The sequence below is a fragment of the Geospiza fortis genome, unplaced genomic scaffold (assembly GCF_000277835.1).
Source record: "Geospiza fortis unplaced genomic scaffold, GeoFor_1.0 scaffold1628, whole genome shotgun sequence".
Lineage (NCBI taxonomy): Eukaryota > Metazoa > Chordata > Aves > Passeriformes > Thraupidae > Geospiza > Geospiza fortis.
In genome coordinates this window covers 286,349-307,520 of record NW_005054558.1, presented here as the reverse complement: position 1 = coordinate 307,520, position 21,172 = coordinate 286,349, and the positions used below count along the sequence as shown (strand labels likewise).

At 35.4% G+C, this 21,172-nt stretch overlaps 1 protein-coding gene across 1 annotated transcript in view; it reads right to left on the bottom strand.

Annotated features, from left to right (window-relative positions):
- The window catches only part of ASCC3 (activating signal cointegrator 1 complex subunit 3), a 236,942-nt gene that overhangs the window by 150,585 nt on the left and 65,185 nt on the right, over window positions 1–21,172 (bottom strand). Inside the window, 1 exon segment of the mRNA XM_031064101.1 lies at window positions 7,133–7,297. Coding sequence (XP_030919961.1) covers window positions 7,133–7,297 — 165 coding nt within the window.

Here is a 21,172-nt window from a genome sequence, read left to right as displayed (position 1 = left end):
GTTTTTAGATTTGCATATCGTTACATTACAGCCGCCACTTGAGAGCATACAGTGTGTGCATGGAGATACTCTTTTATCTGACTTCTAAAGTTCTTCCTGAACTTTGTGATCTTGGCAGCCTTCCCATTTCTATGTATTAAAATATCACATTCACAGAATGAATTACAATCAAGCTGGAAATCGTATCTCTGATTGTTCAACTTGAGCACAGAATTAAGCGCAGCAGACAAGTTTACACATTTTAATCTTTGAAGAATTGTCTGCTGGTTAGAAATTAATCTGATATTCAGATGACCCAGGATCAGTTCAACACACCCTCTGCAGTCAATCTTTATGCCCTTCAGATGTACACTAAAGACAAGATACTCAGAAAATCAGACACAAGCATGTCTTAGCTTTTAGTGCAGATGTGCACTAAAAGAAGATGAACCTTAAATTAGGTCCCCTGTTCAGTGGTAGTAATAATGAAGTAATACATATGGGGGTTCACATTAGTAATTTGTTGGATACTATCCTACCCACAGAATGGCTCACAGGATCTGTGCTCTTGATCCAAAACAAAGGAGAAAAAGAAATGGAAAAAGAATTGAGTAGGGCTCAGAACATTTAAAAAAATAATGCTTCAAAATAACTAAGCAGGAAGTTTGTTAGAATGTTTCATCAATGTTTATTTGTTTATCCTTTGCTAGTAATGAAAGAGTTAAATTGTCAGTAAGTCCACATAGGTGCAGTTGTCTAGTTTTAAGAACAGAAATGGAAAAAACCAGTGAAATTGCAAAACCTAAGTACATAGTAAAAATGCAATTACTAATACAGTTTTGAAGATTCTATATAGGACGTTATCTACAACTCACTCTGCACAGAATGCATTTGTTACTAGGCAACCATCTAGTTAAGTAATTTTATTAGTTTTACTCTGCATCCAATGAACTCTGAAAATACTGTGATCTCAGTCCTCCATTTAGAATATACTTTAAAACCTAGAGGTACTGAAAAAATGTAACCACACAGAAAGCACCATTAGAAGCCATATTATTCTCCCCCGCTAAATATTAGGTGTGCATTACTTTGTCTTAAGAAATGACATTTTGCATATATCTATTAAGAGATTTTTATACTTGGCACGGTGTCAGCTTTTCCTGACTGACAAAATGCCTTTTCATGCTCTGCTTACTGTTTTGTTTCCTAAACTAAGAGACAAAAAATATCTCTGAACCTTTCTACAAATTAATTTCACTGATTTACCATAATATGAAAGACCACAAAATGTGTGACAATCACTATTATATTTTAAACTCCACAGGTGTATCACTAAATTGGAAAACAGTAACCTATCTGTAACAAAAAATGAGATGCAGAATGACTTCCTGACATCCCTTCCATGCACAGTAAGGCAAAAGCTTCTGAAGATTAATCAAAATGTCTGACACATAAAATTTTCCAAACAATGGAGATTAGGTTTTGTTTCAAAAAAGTAGTTTTTAAAAAGTAATTTTTTACACAACAAAAGATAACAAGATAGACTCATGTAAGACTCCTTAGACATACGGCTGCACAATATACTGCCTAAAAATAGCATCACAGAGTAGCAAGAAAACATGTATTAAATTTATCACAAGCTGATGAACTGACAGATTTTAAAAGAACTTATAATTGAAAAATAGCCATTAAAAAGGGATTCCTCTAATTGCTTTTTAAGCCCAACTCTATTCAATAATTTTATTGATGATATGCAGTACAAAACAAGAAAGTGTTAGTGACAAGAAAGGCAGGTGATTGGCAGAATTAATATAACTGATGTGAGTCTCAGCCATACAGATAAATCTAGGCTGATAGCCCCATTCAAACTAAATTTCTTTTCACTTAGCTCATTCTATAACAGGCCATAACTGCAAAATGAAACACCATTCTCAGGAAACATTCTTATATCAACGAGCTAATCCTGCAGCAGCTATTAAGACGTTTGTCTGAGGATTTAACAAACAAGTACCTGAATGCAAGCTCTGAAGAAGATGCGTGAACAAATTAAGTACATGAAGTTCTTAAAGGTATAAAAGGGATAGAAATGCATAATTGAGGGGAATCCCTCTACCTCTGTATCTGCCAGAACCAAACTAACACAAAAGTTTTATCTATATCCAGTTCTGCTGACATGTGTTACAAATACAATTGTGAATATAGGAAAGTCCAGTGAAAAAAGGCCTCACAACACTATAGTTTGAAATGGAAAAATTATTGCAGGAGGCTTCAGTAACCTTGTTTGGTTTATCCTTTAATGAAAGATGCTAGGTAACTTGATTAGTTTATATATTGAATATCAAAGAGACAAAAGACTAATAGAAGTCACTTAAGAGAGAACTGAAGAACGCAATGAAATGCCACTGTCATTCTCGCCCCAAAAGACCCTTATAAGAACTACAGTGGGCCACCATTTCATAAAAGACAGACAGATCTAAGCAGCTGGTTTTATGTCATTAGCTATCAGTCTTGACTTTTTTTTAAACTGATCAAATTATCAAAGCCAAGAATGGGATTCCGAGCACATAAAAATTCCTAATTTGATAACAATTAGACATTTGGCTTTGGGTGAGAACCTGTTTGCCAATGATCTCTAGTAAGAGGTAAAAGAGTGAACGAAAGGGACAGGAAAAAATAGGTAGAGGAAATAATAAGGCACTACAGATATTGATATTGAATATTGATACAGATATTGAAAATGCAAAGAAAAACCAAAGAAAACTACATTACAACTGAAAGGAAAAGCTCCTTAAATAGGGGAGCATGAGGAAAGAAAGCTCAGAAAGGAAAGACGAGAATTTCCAGGGGAAGAAGAGCTCAAACATCTTGTGACCACTGCAGTCAAAGCTGCCTTTGATCTTCACTTCCCCAACAAGCCCCTCCTTTCTTGATGAGTAAAAGGTACAGCACAGCACCTCTGCTTGTTGAGTCCTTTATTGCCTGGAGGAGGCCTTTCTCATCAAGGTATTCCACGAATCTCCTCTATTCCTTGCACTGCTGTGTTAGCCCATCTATAGTAAATTTGTTGATCTAATACAAAGACATAAAGCAACTGAAACTTTAACTTGAAAAATGAGACAGCGCTGAGAACAATATTTGTATGTCTAAGATGGCAGCTTTGGTATCCCAAAATCTGAGAAAGCTTTTAATATGGATTTTCTTTTATTTAATTTATCATTCACATATTGAGAACAGGTATCAAAACTTGTGTGTAACTCCAGTGTAGTATTCAGTATGCTTTTTTTGTGAAAAAATATCCATAAGCAGCAAGGAAGTAATCAAAATCTCTGAATAATTATAACTAAATACTTCAGTGGCCTGTAAAAACTGTAATTTTTTTTTTCTTTCAAGCTAATAACCTTAGTATATTACAGTAGTGTGGAAAGTTTGATTAAAAAGTTTAAGCATTTCAGTTTTACATCTGCATTATGCTCTGGACTAAAACTTTAAACATCAAAGCTATAAATTGGATTCAAATAAGTTGTTTGATGTTATACCTACAGTATATAACAGAGCTCAGAGCAATTTTCCCACCAAAATGTTTAGCAAAGTCAATTTAAATCACTTGCAAAAACATTCTCTAAAATTTGAAAAGTGCAAACATGCACAAATATGCCCTTCATTCTGCTATGAGTAAAACTGTCAGCAATTCCAATATATATGCTCCTTCCAGGTTTAAATAAAACCCAATTCTAAAAAGTGCCATAAGTTAAAATGAGCGTGTTAAAGTCTTACAGTAAGTGGTGTGACTCAGTGTTCATCTGGGGGAAACTACATCAATCATTCAAGTATCTTGAGGTACAAATTAGGACAGACCTGCGAATGCATCAGGATATTCCTGCTTTAAGAATGCATTTGGATAGCTGTATTTTTACCTCGTATCAATATGGATCTCAAAACATTCTTTTCTGGCACAGTTGTAGGCCCAAGTATCTAGTTGAATACTAATTCTTAAAAAGACAAAACCCCAATCCACTGTCTTTTTTTTCTGTTTTACACCATCTAATCAAAATACCCCTCATACCTCCAACAAAACAAGAGAGATGCTTTGTCTCTAAGACAGGATAACAAACCCTGCAAAAGGTAAAAGGCACTACACTGTACATCCTGACCTGCACAGCAATCATGACATTGTCTCATATACAAGCTAGGGAAGTATGATTCAGATGGAACTACAGGTACATGCATTATTAGAGTTGCTATAAATGATTTATGGAAAAGGCTGAAGTAGTATTCAAGGAATTTATCATGGTTCTGTTCTAGAAGTGATAAAAGAAATGACTGTTCCAGGTCAGATCAAAAATTACACTGTTTGAATGCACTGTCTCCTGCAGGAGCCAAAAGTGACAGTACAGAAAGTGGGAAAACGTCAATGATATTTACCAGAATAGACCCCAGTTACCACAGCCTCCAGTTCTGATCTAGTGACTACTGCTCTGCAATGGATTTTCTTTTGAATTACTTGTCCCTCTACTACACATGAAGAGAAAATAGTCAATATTTTGGATGTCTGAAACCAGTATACAAATCAGGTAATTGATTTCAGCAATTACAACAGTGCTGTAATTGACATAAGGACATTTCAGATTAATATTGTCCTTGGGGTATTTTTTGTTTTTCAAGAAGTGAACAATTACTCTTACTTCCTGTACGCATGAATACTGAACAAGTATGATATTTCTATAGATATCAATGAAAAATAAGTTCTATAACTACTTTCAGGAAGGTTGGAGAGGAGATTGAAATCACTGAAGACAGAAGGACATTCTCCAGGGATGGGCTAAATATCCTGGCTTTTTTTCATGCTCCAGGGGCATTTATGAATTTCTATCAAAATACATAAAATGAAATTATAGGAAAGGAACAAAACCAAGGAATAGCAACAATATATTTATTTTCCTCACAAAGTAATATTAAAACATTAGGTGTGATTTTTTTACACTTTGAGCATATATAACAGTATTTTCACTAAACTCCAGGAAAATTCTTCTGAAATCAGATATATTATGTTATCTTTCTTTATTGACTGCATAAAAGTTCCAGTAACTTTATAGCTGTGGATGTATACTGCAAACTTCATAGAACTATGCCTGCAAGCTCAGATGCTGAAGTATAACATTTCAGTGTAATTTTAAAAAGTAATCCTCTTATTATTTGTTTTCATATTAAAAAACCAAAACAATTGTACAAAACATCTCCTGTTTCTTTGTCCCCAGGCTCTCTGGGAAGCTTGCCATTTGAAATATTTTTGTCAGCGATTATTTTCTACAGCACAGTTCCAAAAATTCTACAAGTAATTTTGCTTTCTTTTTAACTGTGGGTTTTTTCAGTGTACCTTTATACTGTAAACTTTCCCTCTCCTAAGCTACCTACTTGTAAAGATACATATGGGTCTCCATTACTGCCTCTCTTATCAAACTGGAATAAATAAGGTGGCGAGATGGTCAGTTTCAAAACTTGTATATTGCTTTATTTCTCAACAGTTTCCCTTAAGAAAGGGTTACAACTGGGCAGCTTCAGCTCCAGATGAATTAAATTCCAACTCGGTAGGTAAAACAAACCTTGAAATCCTAGGAGATTAAAACATCCTTTTTTAAAAGAGCTATTTTTTTATATGAGTGCTGAAGAAAGATACTGCTATATTACAATAAATGCACTAAAGATAGCATTCAGTACCCAAAACATAATTGCCTCAGATTTTATGTTCCCTAAGTTACCTACACAGGCCTGACAGACACAAAAGGGAAGGATCTAAGGGAGATTTGTGTCCAAACAAAGCAGAAATGGAATGCCAAGCTGAGTAATGTAGGATGGATAAAATGGCTCTTGACATCTATTTGGACAGCTGAAGCCTATCTTATAAGTCTCACAAAATTTCACAGTAAGAAATGAATAAATCTTTCAATCTGACGTGAAGAAAATTATTATCATGGTCACGGCTAAAACCTGAGAGGGTTTACTATAACGACACCTAAGGAAAAACAAGGTTATCAAAACCATTTAAGAAAGCAAATACAACATCAAACAGCTCAAGTTTAGCATCTTTGAGGTACTCTAAACTTAGATTCTTCTAAAGAATTGTTACTTATATTGTTCTTTACACAGGAACTTTACACTTGCTGTACCAGATTAGAGCAGACATTAATTCCATTCTGTTCTTAGCAGAGTTGGAATCAGATGATTCAAAAAGCCTTAACAAGGTTAGTGTAGCCTTACCAAGGAAAAACAGCATCCTGAAAGCTAAAATGCTTTAAACATTTAATACGCTACAAATAGAGCCATAAAAACACCCGTTTCATTTTAATTTGCTACAGGTTACTTGTATGGATAGAGTTTTGCTCTTCATGAAAAAAAAATAAAAATGCACTCAATCCTCCCTCTTCCCATTATTTATTTTTCCAAAATCCTTCCTTTTTATTCATCCCCAAATTCCATATTTTACTTTGCTTGTAGAAGCACATCCCACTATTGAGGCCAAACTTATTTATTGCCTAACTCTGAATTCTTCTTTTGTACAAGATTTAAGAAAAAAAATCCCTTTTCTCCTTTGTTCCATTTCTAATCTTGGTATTTAGAAAATATCACTAAATCATAGGGAAAAACAAAAGGACCATTTATGCTAGAGTAAAAATTATGTCGTACTTTTCTAGCAGTGCTGAAAGTTTTACCTAGATTTAAGACACTATTCTTAATTAAAACAAAAAAAGAAATTCTACTAGGAAAACTGCTAATTGAAAATAAGCATTCCTGGCAAGAAAATAATTTCAATTCTGATTGTGTGAAAACATTAGCCTGATTATTATTTGCTATAAAATGTTTAATTTTCTTGTTACTTGTACAGTAGAATAAATTAGACAAATAAATTATAAGGAACAGAACTATAATAAATTATGCATCTTAGGAATCTGATAGTTGATATAATACAGAAAGAAAAGTAGAAGACAAAAAAAAGTCCACATTCTTCACACACAGCTTTAAAACAGAACAGCTGTAAAATAAATTGCAAACTGCCTAAGCATTTCTATTTAATTGTCTAAGCATGTTACCTTTTACAGTGACATCTATTTATTCTTGACCAAAACAACATTATTTTGAAGATTTTTTTCACGCTTACCTGTCGTAAAGTACGTGCTACTATACTTTCGAGTACTGGTCCTCTGTCTTCATGCAGTAGATGAACTTCATCAAGAATCAAGAGTTTTACCAGCTGAGAGAGGGCTACATCACCAACACTTTTCCTTGTCACTACATCCCATTTCTCTGGAGTAGTCACAAGCATCTAGTAGAGCAGGGGAAAAAAAAAGAAATATTAAGCATATACAAATTTATAAAAATATAGTAATTTAACATACAGCAGAGTAAATGCAGAACTTGAAGAATGAAGTAAATGAAGAAGTTGTCTTAAGTTTTACCCACTTTATATATGAGGCAGACAGTTTGCTGCCTCTACATGTGTTGGATGGCCATTAGTAGAATTCAGTATGGAAAACCATATGGAAATATCAACTAATAACTTCAAGCTGTGCCTCATTTGTATAGATTTTCCACATGAAAACATTGAAACAGCTATCCAGAAGGAACTACTTATATAATCATTCAATGGTTGTGTTTCACTAAAATCATCTGTGATAAAATATTTCTAACCTTCTTCACAGCACAGTAAACAACTAAGACCCTCCCCTTATACCTAAGCTTGACCTGATAGTTCCCAGTTGCCTATGAAATGCTTCCTCCCTAAGGCATACTTTCAAGTTGTACCTTTGGATGTCTTAAACTTGCACTGATAAAACAGACTGAACAACTTCCACCAGTCCTGGATATGGTAATTTCCAAACTTCATTGTTTCATGTAGATATGTCAGGCCACCTCTCCAGCCTGTCAATGTCCCTCTACATGACAGCACAGTCCTCTGGTGTATCAGCCTCTCCTGCCTGCTCAGTCAACCCACACATCAACAAGCTTCTTTATGAGGATCTTACAGAAAACACTATCAACAACTTTACTGGAATCTAGGTAGACAATATACACAGCTTTTCCCACATCTACCCGGTCTGCCAGTTTTTGATAAAAATGTATCAAGCTAGCCAAGCATGTCTTCCCCTTGTTGAAGTCAAGCACACTATTCCCGATAGGACTTTTTTGTCTTTCATGTACCTGGAAACTGTTTTAAGATTAGCTGTTCCATCACTTTCCCATATGAAGCTGACCAGCCAGGCATTCCATGGGTCCTACTGCTTGCCCTTGTTGAACACAGGAGTGACATTTGCCTTTTTCCAGTCTTTGGTCCCTTCTCCCAGTTACAATGGCGGACCAAAGATTACCAAGAGTGACACTGCAGTGACAGGAGCCAGCTTCCTCAGCACTTGTGGATGCAAATCAATCAGACTATGGACATATGCGTCCCCTGTTTTCTTAAGACCTGATCTTCTTCCACCAAAGGTACACTTTACTTTCCCCCATTTGGTGGAACTCGGGATTCCTGTAGGCTGGCCTTGCTAGTAAAGACTGTGCAAAGGAGGCACTCATTACCTCAGCCTCTTCTGTGTCCTGCGCCATTCATAGGCCCCCTGTCTCATTCAGCAATGGGCCCAGATTGTCCTTAGTCTTCCTTTTGTTGCTTATCTTGTTTTCTTTGATATTCCTGGGCAGATTCTGTCTCGACTTCAGCTTTCCTAACTTAATCCTGAATGATCAGACAATGTCCCTGTAATCTTCCCAGACTGCATGTCCTTGCTCCCACACACTGTATGCATGCTTTGTTTTTGTGTATGACCTGGACCTTATCGATTCCTGCAGGCCAAGCTCCTATTAATTCATCTTTGCCCAAGTTCCTATTCACTCGGATGGGTCTTGAACTTGCAAGAATATTAACCAGCTTTCTTGGTTACTTGAACATTCTCTTCCCTCCAGGACCTTATCACATGCGACTTTTCCAAGCAAATCTCTGAAGTGGCCAAATTCTGCTCTCCTAAAGCCCAGGGTTGTGAGCTTCCTTTCTGACCTGTTCCTCCTCCTCCTCAGAATGCTGAACTCCAACATCTAATTGTTGCTATGGTCAAGTCTGTCTTCAATTTTGACACCTCAAACAAGTTCCTCCTTCTTTATGAGGTACAGCAAAGCACCTCTCCTCCAAGTCCTATCTACACAGGGAGAAGTTCTCATCAGCGCACTCCAGGACCCTCCTGGATTGCTTGTGCTGATGTTTCTTTGAATATATGAAAAAAAAACTTTCTCACAAAACACATTTATGAATACTTTTTATGCTCTTGGTCTTCTCCACAAGATATATTCTGATAGTATTGATTTATTCCCCTCAGAAAAATATTTTTCCCTGCAGTGTCACACAATATTGTTCCAGTTCAATTATTTTACCATCAGAATATATCAGTCTTTACTAATTACCAAGAGCTACTCCTGAAGACACTTTGTGATATTACAGAAAAAAGATGTTCATTTCCTGCAACATTTAAAACTTTACACATGAAAGACTCACTGAGTCACTATTATCTCAGAGAGTGGTGGTATCCGGGGGGGTATTTTCATGGTTTGTTTAAATAGTACTGGGTGCATTTTGTTAGCAAATAGAGATTTTTCAAATGCTTGCACAAAACAGTACGCGTAAAAATGTATGTCCATAATTTATGAACTGAAATGTAACACTATTACAGATGCAGCTGTTAGCACTTCAAAATGAGCCATATCAACCACAAAATATTAGCAGCTGTACTTCCACAGAACATTAATTAGCAAACAGTGAGGAAATATATTTAGCAATGCATATTAAGGCTTTAAGGTGTGAAATACTACAAATGCAAGCTACTTAGCTAATTTGCAAAATCTAAATTGACAACATTCAGATCGCAGCTTTTTTTTTTAATATCAGTCATGTTATCAGGATACATATTTAAAATTGTATCATTAATTCTTCTGTTTCTGAGTGATGACTAAATATCCATTATAATGGTGTTTTACTTTGATCTTATTTTAAAATAGCAATGTATGCAAAGCAATGACCTGAATTAAAAGCTATAGCAGATGAGACAGTATGTCAAGTAAGAAAAGAGATCTCCAGAGAATGTTTTGCTGAGAATATTACATTTATTTTTCAGACAGAAATAACAGTTGGGGGAAAAAATTCTCAAAAAAACCCACCCAAACAGATAAGCTTTGTAGTTGCAAATTATAAATTTAATTCAAATATATAAAATGCTATTTAAAAATATCAGATAAAAGAAAATGCTATCAGCAAAGACTAACAAAGATTTTTTTTTCAATTAAAATAATAAGACAGCATTATGAGTCATCTCATTATTAGTTTTAAATGCAGTAGTGGCATTTCTTTTTATAATTAATTTTCAGAGACAATATATTTTATCTTTTAAGTTTTAAAATCAAAACTCAGATTCAGGAAGTGGATTCTGCTTTTTGTTTGGGGGCAAGAGAAGGACACAGAAACCAAATATTAAAAAAATATTTTTAATATTTTTTTCATTTACATGGACTTGAGTTCTCAGCACACTGAGAAGTGTGTTCATTTATATTGCTATTTCACCACTTCACCTCTTTCAGTATTGAAATAGCTAGAAAATAAAGTGTCATATTTGTTTAATGAACTGCAACTCATGCAAGATATTTCAATCTGGTTTTTGTATTAGGATATGGCTGAATAGAAATGGGGTAACTGTCAATATTTTTACTGTCATGTTAAGGTTCTCTATGCACACAGACTTCTCTTTTCCCACTGTGTTTATGATTATCGTTTGTTCTTCTACACTGACTTTTTCTGTTAGGGAAACATGGGCTTTTTACAAAGTCTTCAGTCCTCAGTGAGCACTGCCACTCAATTTCACTATTACACCAAAGGAGTTACCTGTTTAAAAGAAAGAATCCAAGTACTTCAACTCAAAATTATGTCATTTAGCATGGGGGTTATTTAACATAACCCTAGATGGTTTCACATAATTTTCAGGTAAGAACTCAAACAAAAAAAATTAATTTTTTCACTTTGAAAAATTATGTCAATAGGGACAACACTAACTGATAACTTCAACATGAATTTACAAAATTTCAAGAGACAGGGAAAATGCATTTTTCTACAATTGCATGATTTGCTAATTATTTTTGTCAGCTTCTCTTCAGTCCCCTGTGAAGCCAGATTTCATGGTAAAAGGAAGTTATATTTTCACCACAGTTTCAGAAGATCAACATGTTGAAAATGCTGGAATTCGTCATTGTTTGGGGGTTTTCTTAATCTGAAAGGCTTATTGTCTTACTAAAATCAAATGATCTTCCATTAATTTCTACGGGGCCAACATTCATTTCTAGCAGTCGGCATAACCTGGAAGGTTTATGTTTTCAATAACTTACTCTCAATTATTTGAATTTCTTTGCTACTTTTAAGTTCTCCCAAATACATTTTTCCCATGACTAGTATCTGTTTTCTGCTTGAATAATTAGGACATTCACTCTGAGCCTAGACAAACTATTGTTAATGCCCTCAAATTTACACTCCCACAGGTCCAAACCATATATATAAAGATTTCAGAACAAACTACATAAAAAACTTAGTTACAGAATGCCATACTACAAAATTCGCTGCTTTTAAGTTCTTCATGATCATTTTTAAGAACAGTTTTTAGCCATTTCAGCCTTCGTCTGTCACTCATCTGACCTGTTGTCCCTTTCATATACAAAACAATAGCTCCAAACTCAGATGCACACCCTACCTCATCCCCAATTTCTTGACTACTCTAGTTGCCATAAAATAATCAGAAAAGGCTTGGATCACTCTTCCTATGTGCCAAATAATCATCAAACCAGGTATAAAGTACTGGTTGACTCAGATCTCAGCCTCAACATCAACTAGGATGATGGGAAAAAGCCCCATGCCCTGTGCTTGAGGATGTTTAGTTAATTATGTGATTACAGATTTCTGTAACATAAAAAGTAGAAAAGTACCTTGTAATGAGACTGAGTATTCTGAGTATCAGCACCATTACAAAAATAAGCCTGCCTGCTGCCATGCTGAAAACAGAGCAGCAGCAGTACAGTGCCTTTACTGTGCACAAGATGTAAATATGGGTTCCTTTATTATATCAAAACAGTGAAAACATAGAATAAAATGGTTCACACACACACACACACACACACACACACACACACACACACACACACACACACACACTTTCAAACATTTGACATATAAGGTTGAATTCATATTATTATACATGCTGAGCATTAGAATCTATCATTCTTTCTAGAAAGAAACTGTAGAATAAACTCATTAACAAATCCAGAGGCCTTTGCATCAGCAAATATTGTGGATGCCAAATGACCACAATAATAAAGGTTGTATGTTATGGGAAGTTTCCAAAATGAAATTATCTTCCCAAAGCTGGATCAAGATCCAGAAACGTATCATAACCATATGCCATCTCACACCTGCAGCACAATAGAGATATTTTCATATCTAAGATACCTAAATATAAGCACCATTTCCTCTTTGAAACCATCAAAATTCTGATAAATAAACAGCAAACATTTATTTTATATTTCTATGTGACGTTCACAATATTGCTTCTCAAAACATGGATTAAATTTGCAAGAAATACGAGTTTCTACTGTAATTTCATCCTTTATTTGCTTTATCCTCTTAACAGCCACTTATTCATTTTGCATTACCATTTCTTTGTACCTTTCCCACTTTCTATTAAGTAATTCTCAATATAACAGTATCCTTAGGAAAGAAAAAAGAAAACTGAATCTTATTACACAAAAAACCACTCTGATGCCTGCGGCTATGTGAGCATCTGTTCTCTAAAGGCTTCCTCCTGTGCTCCTCCTGCTCAGTGACCAATGATGCTGGAGTTACTCACTTTGTTATTAGCACAAAAAAGCCTCATTGAAGATATGACAGCCAAAACTAAGGGGAGGCAGAGACAGAAATAGCTGAAATATAACTTGGAATTAACTGAAATATTTATTATGCACTGGAAAATGCATGCCAGGTATTTCAGAAATTTGCCTTTTAACAACATGCAACAGTAATTAGATACTACTGGGAAGAATTTTATCACTTGCAGATTAGAAGGAATTCTCTTGCTAAAATTAAATGTGATGAAATCAAGCATAATTCAAAGTAGGGGAATTTCAAACAGAACTGTTTTCTGAAGTGTCTCGATGCTGGAGAAGAAACAATTTTAAGGCCCAATTCGTTAGTATATACAGGTAAAGAAAAAACATAGCATAGGTATGAAATACAAGCCCTATGGATCGAACAGCTTTGGAAGGCATGGAACCAGCCCCTTTCTATGCTCACCTGCAGTAAATTTGTCTCCAGCACAGTGATTCACCATGAATGGATAGCAATAAAGAATTCTGCTCTAGCCACTCTTGCTTTATTGTTCCTATTCAAAGACACTTTCTCAAAGATCTACTTCTGTCAATTTCTATTAGTAGAACTTCCTTGTCTTTATTGTTTTCACCTTGCTACCGGTCTTCCCTACTCTCCTGCTCCTTTACACACATCTACAACTCTCCCTTACCTCATCCTAGGGGAAGCTTTGCTCAGTCACAGCCAGCACTCCTCATCTTCTGACAGCTTTTTGGCAAGGGGGCATGGGCAGCCTACACAGTTTACTCAATTCATGCTGTAACTATTTATCTTGGTGGTTTGTTCTGGCAGGGAACTCACTGCCAGATCTTAACTTCTGCAAAAATGAAGACACGTAAAACTGCACACAACTACACACAGAGCAGACACTCATTGGAATGCAGCATATTCTGCAATTCTGTAGGCAGAGCTGCTATTCTGGGGCTTCATAAATTTGAAAATGTTTCCCTTCTAATAAGTGATACTTTGGAGTTTCTCACAATTTTTAATATTAGATAGCTGATATCACACCCCATGAGGGACTCATTACCAGTTTGGCACTCTTTGAGGTAAAACTCCATCAAAACATGTTACAAGAGCAGAAACCTGCAAGTCATTTTCATAATGCTGGTTTTAGTCCTCTTTTTATTGCACTCAGACTCTGTGATTTATTCAAGCATTTAAAAAACCTCATGTGAGCTGGAGCTCAGGCAGGGAGTCGAATAAACATACAGAAAGTAAAGCAGAGGGCAGCAATTCAAAACAAGAATCTGAGGTAGGAAGTAATAAATAATGAATCCAAGTATTTTGCTCTTCATAGATCAGAAACAACCATCTGATGATGTGTTTGACACAGTTAAAACAGAATTATGTTTCTAGTAAAGCAGATTCCTTACCATACAAAGATATGCAGATGAGCAGTATGCCCAATTAGGTGAACAGAGGATGTTCTAACAAATCTGAACATGTATTTGTGGTCTAAAGTAACGTCAATACAAGACCATATATACACAAATAAAGATTTATATATGTATATGTATCTTAGAAACATTTAATAATAGGGCTACACTTACAAGAAGTATTAACATAAAAGACTTGAGTTCATCATGCTAGGAAGACTTACAAAAGAGGTGCATTATATTGATGCATATTAGAAGCAATTAGTAAGTCACCAAAGCGAACAGCAATTGTCAATCAACAACAGAAATCAACAAGGGATTGTAACAGCTGTCACTCAGAACTTAAAATATCCAATGAATTTTTAACTGAAGCAACGTAACTCTGTTCAGCATATTTTATTTTATAATGAGTCCTAGGAATGCACAATGGCTTCGTTCCTTTACAGAACCCATCTATTCCACCTAATGAAAAGGCAACTGATTGACAATGTACCAGCACATTGACTTAGCAGAGCAAGATACTTATGACACATTGTGTTGAATTGATTTTTTTTTCAATATTACTTTATGTGTTGCATACTCAGTTTCACAATTATGTCTAAGAGATTTTAAATCTTATGTGAAGATTTAAAATTTTATGCTTTCAGCACAATCCTGGATGTCCCAGAGATTACAAAATTCACTTAGAAGTTCCAGTACTACTTTTAGATCTCAATACAACAGACTCTGACACAGTAAAAATAAACTGGATTTAAAAAAGACTAGTAATTGCCTTTTGTTGTTGATGTGAAAGCACTTACCTTAAGCTTTTTATATCTTACTAAAAGAATATGGAGTAATTTTCATGTGAAGTAATTACATTAAGCTGAGATGAAACTACAGAAAACAATGTATAGTAGAACCACAATAGTTGTACTGAGTAATAGGATATGAGCACCTGCTCTCTGTATTCTTTTTTCTCACGACAAAACAGTCTGTTTAAAGTCAGTACAAACCTTATTTTAAAAATCGTAGCGAGGAAGAGCAGTTTGCATGATTTTGTGAAATTCATCTCCTATATTTTAAGATATATAATTAGCTACTCAGACTTCAAGTTAAATAATGATCTAAATATTTTAAAGGAGTTTGATCCAAAGCATTACCCTCTTTTCCTCTTTGCTGTTAATCAGTTCAGCAATTATAGTTTTACTAACCTCTGATATACTACTGTCAGGTTTGATTGATGCCAAAAGCTCCCTTAATCAAATGTGACAACTTTGAGCAAGTGCCTGTCTCTTGAGACACTGCATCCAGCCTGCTTGTTTTCAAATCTGCACAGTGTTATTTTGCATTTCCTTCTCCCCTAGCCCCTTTTTCATATCTAACAGAGATACAACAGAATAACAACAAAACATGACTGTAGAATACATTGGCGCATGTTTTTATATATCATTATAGCAATACTTGGGATAAGATTGTTAGTTTGTTTAAGAATTTACAAGGAAAAAGTAAGAACAAGGAGATTTCTTGGAAATTGAAGTTTCTGAGAAATCCAGTATTGCTGCTTGCTTGGTAGTTTTGTTTGATAATTGTGGGTTTTTAAAGTTTTTTCTTTTCCTTTTTCTTTTTTTTCATAGCTGCAAGGAAAAGGGTTTCAAATCATTACTCCTCTGTTCTGCAAGGAAAGTTTAGGCTCTGGTTGCACAGCTTCAGGAGACAAAGATAAAAGACTACCTCAGCTCCCAGTTTTTTCAATTTATTTATACTGGTATGCTCTTAAGACTCATCACAGGGGTCCTCCATACCTCATAAACTGTAAATATTAAAATGTTCAGAATAACTTTTGTTGACAGAATGATAATATTTTATTTATTTATTTGTTTATTTATTTATATTTTAAGACTACCCAGACTTTTCCCCCCGTTCTGCTCCTGTCAAGCCTTACCCCAAGATGTAGATTAACCCAACTTTATGTGAAAAAGGACAAAAGGGCAACAGTGACATTTTGTTCCAAATATCCTTTTTCACACACCTTTACTCAACAGTTTTGCTTTCTATCACAGATTTGTATGCAACAGGGAGCAAGTTCGTGTTTTTGTCACCGATCAGGTTTTTTCAAGAATCAATGCAAGCCAATCACTGCAATCACTGATATGGAGGCATACTAAGTGTAAGATGAAGAAAAAAAAGGCCTTGGTTCAGCTGAGATGTTGATATTAAACAGATACTGCATTAGAAGTCAATTTTGTGACACCAGTTTACAAAACAACAATTCAAACACCAATTCATTTGCTTGCGTGCAAATGTGATTTCACGAAATTTTCCTTTCAAGTTTACACTCCAGAGAAAATTATGTCTTCTAATATTAATGATAACCAACGTTGAAGGTTATTGTAACAGACTGCAAGATTGTCAGGTTTATATTCTCTGGTTACATTAACTAAGAACTAGAATCCCCTTTGGATTTCAGCAGCATTCTTCAAGCACCAAGAGGAAATATCAACAGTTTGCTGTTGTAATGAAAGGATCAAATCGCACAGAGCTCCACAGGAGTCTATGCACTTCAATATCACTGCATATTTTCATGAGTAATCCTAGTAACAGACTACAGATTATATCCACTAAACATTACATTAACATTATGCTGGACAGAGTTGCAAACACATTGGATGATGGAGTATGAATTTTAAAATGTCTTGATAAGTTAAAGAACAGATGCATTAATGCATGAGTCAGGAATATAATTTCAAGATTATACACAGAGGACAGGATTTATCTTGCCTGTCTTACCTGCTAACTTACAAAAATCACCCTCAAATTAGACATCTAGGCTCCCTCTAGCTGGTTCATTTCATCCATCCAAGTATGAACCAGCCTTAGAAGTCTTTTCTCTACTGTGTTCTCCCTACCAGTCTGTTCAACCAGTTTAGACCAGTTGCCTAACTCTTACATGGCTAGAGCCAAAGCAGATGAATCTGACCCTTAGGAATAATTATCCAACAAATGCAGGATGTAAAACAACTGGCAAGGCAGAGGCTGGACAGCATAAAGAGAAAGAGTGGATCAGTCTGCACATGAGCCAAAAAATGTTCTGCTGATGCAAAAAATTGAAACCTTGGAGCAGAAATGCTGCTATTCGGACGTGCTAAATAAAGCCTCCACTCTGCTCAGCAGCAGTATGATCTTGGGGCAATACATTATGTTCTGGGCAACTTCTTTCAAGAAATGCAAACCAACTGAGAGTCCAGAAGTGAAAAACGAGAATGACTAAACGTAAATGAAGCATGACCTGTACAAAAAGTTTAAATAAACTGATACTTAGGCCAAATAAACGTGTCCGAACAGAGATAACTACAACTGCAAGAGACTTCGGAAAGCAAATAGTGGTGACTGGGGAAGACACACATTCAGGTAAAGAAAGTGGTAATAAAATTTGATTAGGATTTAGGTTGAAAATAGGTTTCCATCTAAAAAAAACCAAACCTTTTTTAAAAGTGAAGAGGGGTAAGCCCTGAAGGAGATTTATCAGGAAGTTTAAGAAAGCTCCATGATCAGGGTGTTGCAAAATGATATTTGAGCAATATTTATCAACAGTGAAATATATATATATTACATTTGTGTTCTCAGAAGGACAAATAAGATTAATTCTCAAACTACTTTGTATAGTTTTAAGATCAGCTTACAAGGTAAACAAAGCCTTAGATTAAAAAACACATTTTAAATTTCAATTATAGGTAACTTAGGTAACTATGCATAACATATAGCCTAGATAATATATTCTACTCTATATTAGTAATTTAATATGCTACTAATACATATCCTGCTAGTACTGCATGTTAGAATATAAACCACTAGGAACTTCATGATAACATATTTTTTGTTATACTAAGAATTCTTTATACTACTATTTATACTACTTTATACTACTATTCTAATTTTATTCTAAATTACACTACATTTTATTATAGTTATTGCATGTAAAGTGATTCTTCAGTGTCAGAGGTGCTTAAAATTTTTCTTTGCTGTAGTATAGAAAAAGCTGTATTACAAATGCAGTCAAATTCAGCATTATTATCTGCAATTATTTGCAGATTATTATATATCTGCAATTATTTGCAAGCATTAATTTGAAGTATAATGTCTGGGGTTTGTTCCACAAATAAATCACAATAAATGCTTGACAACCAAGATAAATAAATTGTAATAAATGCTAGAAAAATTCAAGATATTCTGTTATGTGCAAAATGACAACTTAGGGGACATAAACTCTCCATTGCCCTGATACTATTTTGTAATTTACTTGTATTTTCAGCTGACCAGAAGCAGTTAAATTTGAAAAAGATCCAAAAGAGGCAAACATTCCCTGAGCAACCTGTCCTCAACTCTGCTCAAATAAGCTATCTTTTTGCAGAGGAATATTCACTCAGCAAGCACAGCTGTTATTCTGCAATTTTTACATCTAAATCAAAGATAATTGGACTTCTGAGTACATTTAAATTGTACTCTGGGAAAAGGGTCTAACTTAATGCATCATTTGCATTAACTATAAAAGACTGCGTTTTCACCCTGTAAAATTTACTGTGCTTAAAAAAGTATTTGGAAGTGCAAAACAGTTACTAAGTAATTTTAAAGACGTGTAGACACCTTTTGCACAGAACCTTTCCAGCTATAAAAGGCCATTAAACCAAACAGAAGTAAATCATTCTTCTAAATTCTTCATAGATAAAATATTCATGGTAATAGAGACTCTTGAAAATTACTTTCCTCCAACTTTTACTGAAGATCCTCAGTGACAAAAAAAACTGAGACAAAAACTTATAATATTTTATTTGGTGTTTTTAATAAGTTCATTAGTTAATCATATGCAGATTAGCAGTTAGTTCATACCACAAAGTACTTCAATTTCAGTTTTCTGATATTAGTTTAAAAACTTAAATTGAGGCATTCTTTATTTTTACTTATTGAGATTCATTGTACTTCATAATTTAACATTCAGACAATGTATTTTAAGGAATTTTAGTCTTAATTTTACATAGAAAAATATGAAAAGAAAAATGCTTATTAGCATTTCATCACTAGGAAAGAAAATCTGAACTTCTTCTGACAAAATGTCATCTTCAATGATGACACAGGTACATTTTAAACAGGCAAAATAGTGTCTAAAATGTTCCTTGCTCATCTTTTACTGATACATGCAGTAAATATCAGATAGGCAATTCCATCAAAATAGACTAGTTTTGGTTTTGACAGAATTACAGCAAGGGTAAGGTTGGAAGTTGCCTCTGGAGATCTACCAATCTAACCCACTGCTCAGATCAGGGTCACCTAGAGGAGTCTGCTGAACACTGCACACAGACATTGATCCAGTATCTCTCAGGTGATACTCAAAGTCTTTGAAGACTCCACAGCTTGTCTAGACAAATTTTCAGTGTCTGACCACCCTCACCAGAAAAAAACAAAGTCTCACATTTACAGAGAATTTCCTGTATTGCAGTGTGTGCCCACTGCCTCTTTTGCACTCACTGGAAACTTCTGAGGTCTGGCTCAGTCTTCTTTATGCATAAATACACAATGTACTCAGATCACATCTATCTATCTGAACTTTTCCATACCCAGACTGAATGACCCCAGCTTGCTTTCCCTCTCCTCATGTGACAGATGTCTTATCCCTCAATAACCTCCACGCCTTTTTGCAGACTTGCTCTAGTATGCCCCTGTTCCTCCCATAAAGGGGAGCCCAGAACTGGACCCAGCACCACACATGTGTCTCACCAGGGCTGAGCAGAGAGGAGCAGCCACCTCCCTTGAGCTGCTGGCAACACCCTTCTGAAATGCAGCCCAGAATGAAGGGGATGTTGCTTGCTCATATCAGTTTTGCTTTCCACCAGAATATCCGTTATCTTTTCTGGGAAGCTACTTTCCATCTAACCAGCCCCCAGCCTGGATGGGTTCATAAAATTACTCCCTCACTCCTGCACAGGACATGGCATGAACTCTGGAACTTCATGAGATCTCTGTTGGCCCATTTCTCCAGCCTGCCAAAGTTACTCTAAATTACTGTGCAGCCATCTGATCTGTCAACCACTCCTCCCAGCTTTGTACCATCTGCAAAATTGTTTGTTTCCACACAGAGGATCAACATGACTTTTCAAAGGTAATCAAGAATGACCTCATGGTAATTTTGACCAGGTCCCTCAGGACTTGTGGGAAAATATCATCAGATTGCATTAAGTTGTATCATACTCAGTTTGTCTGCACATTCCCTAACCCGACTTTATTCCAAGTGTTGCATTTTCCCTCTCTAGATTTTCCCATTTGTCTCTGGGGCTTGGGATTGTTGAAAACCAGGCCTAACCATAAAGCCCAAAGCAAAGAAAGCATTAGGTACCTCAGCCATTTACATGCCTTTTGGCATCAGGCACCCTGTTCCACTTAGCAGAGGTTTTCTTCAATTATTCTTTTGCTGTACAGAAGCCATTCTTGCTGCCCTTCACGTGTGTTTCTGGGCTTTTTCTTACCTAATCCTGTCCCTTCATGCTCAACATGCACAACTGCAATCCTTCCAGGTCAGCTGTTCCTGCATCCACCTCTTGCATGCTTCCTTTTTTATATTTGGTTTTCATCCTGTAGGTCTCCTGACACTCTCGTCTAACTCGCTGATCATCAGGACGAGCCACTGCTGAGTTTGGAGGCATTGAGCAGGAATATGATGTACAAAGGATTGCTAGAGAGTTTTAAAGTCTGAAAGACTTTGAGTTTCCATCTACATTAAAAAAATACTGAAGCAGCTTATTGAACTCATTCACTTGCAAGGCCATTTACAATGCAGTGCAGAAAATATTGCTGTAATGTGCTACATTACGTATAATACCCTTACACACAATGCAGTTTCTGAAGGACATTA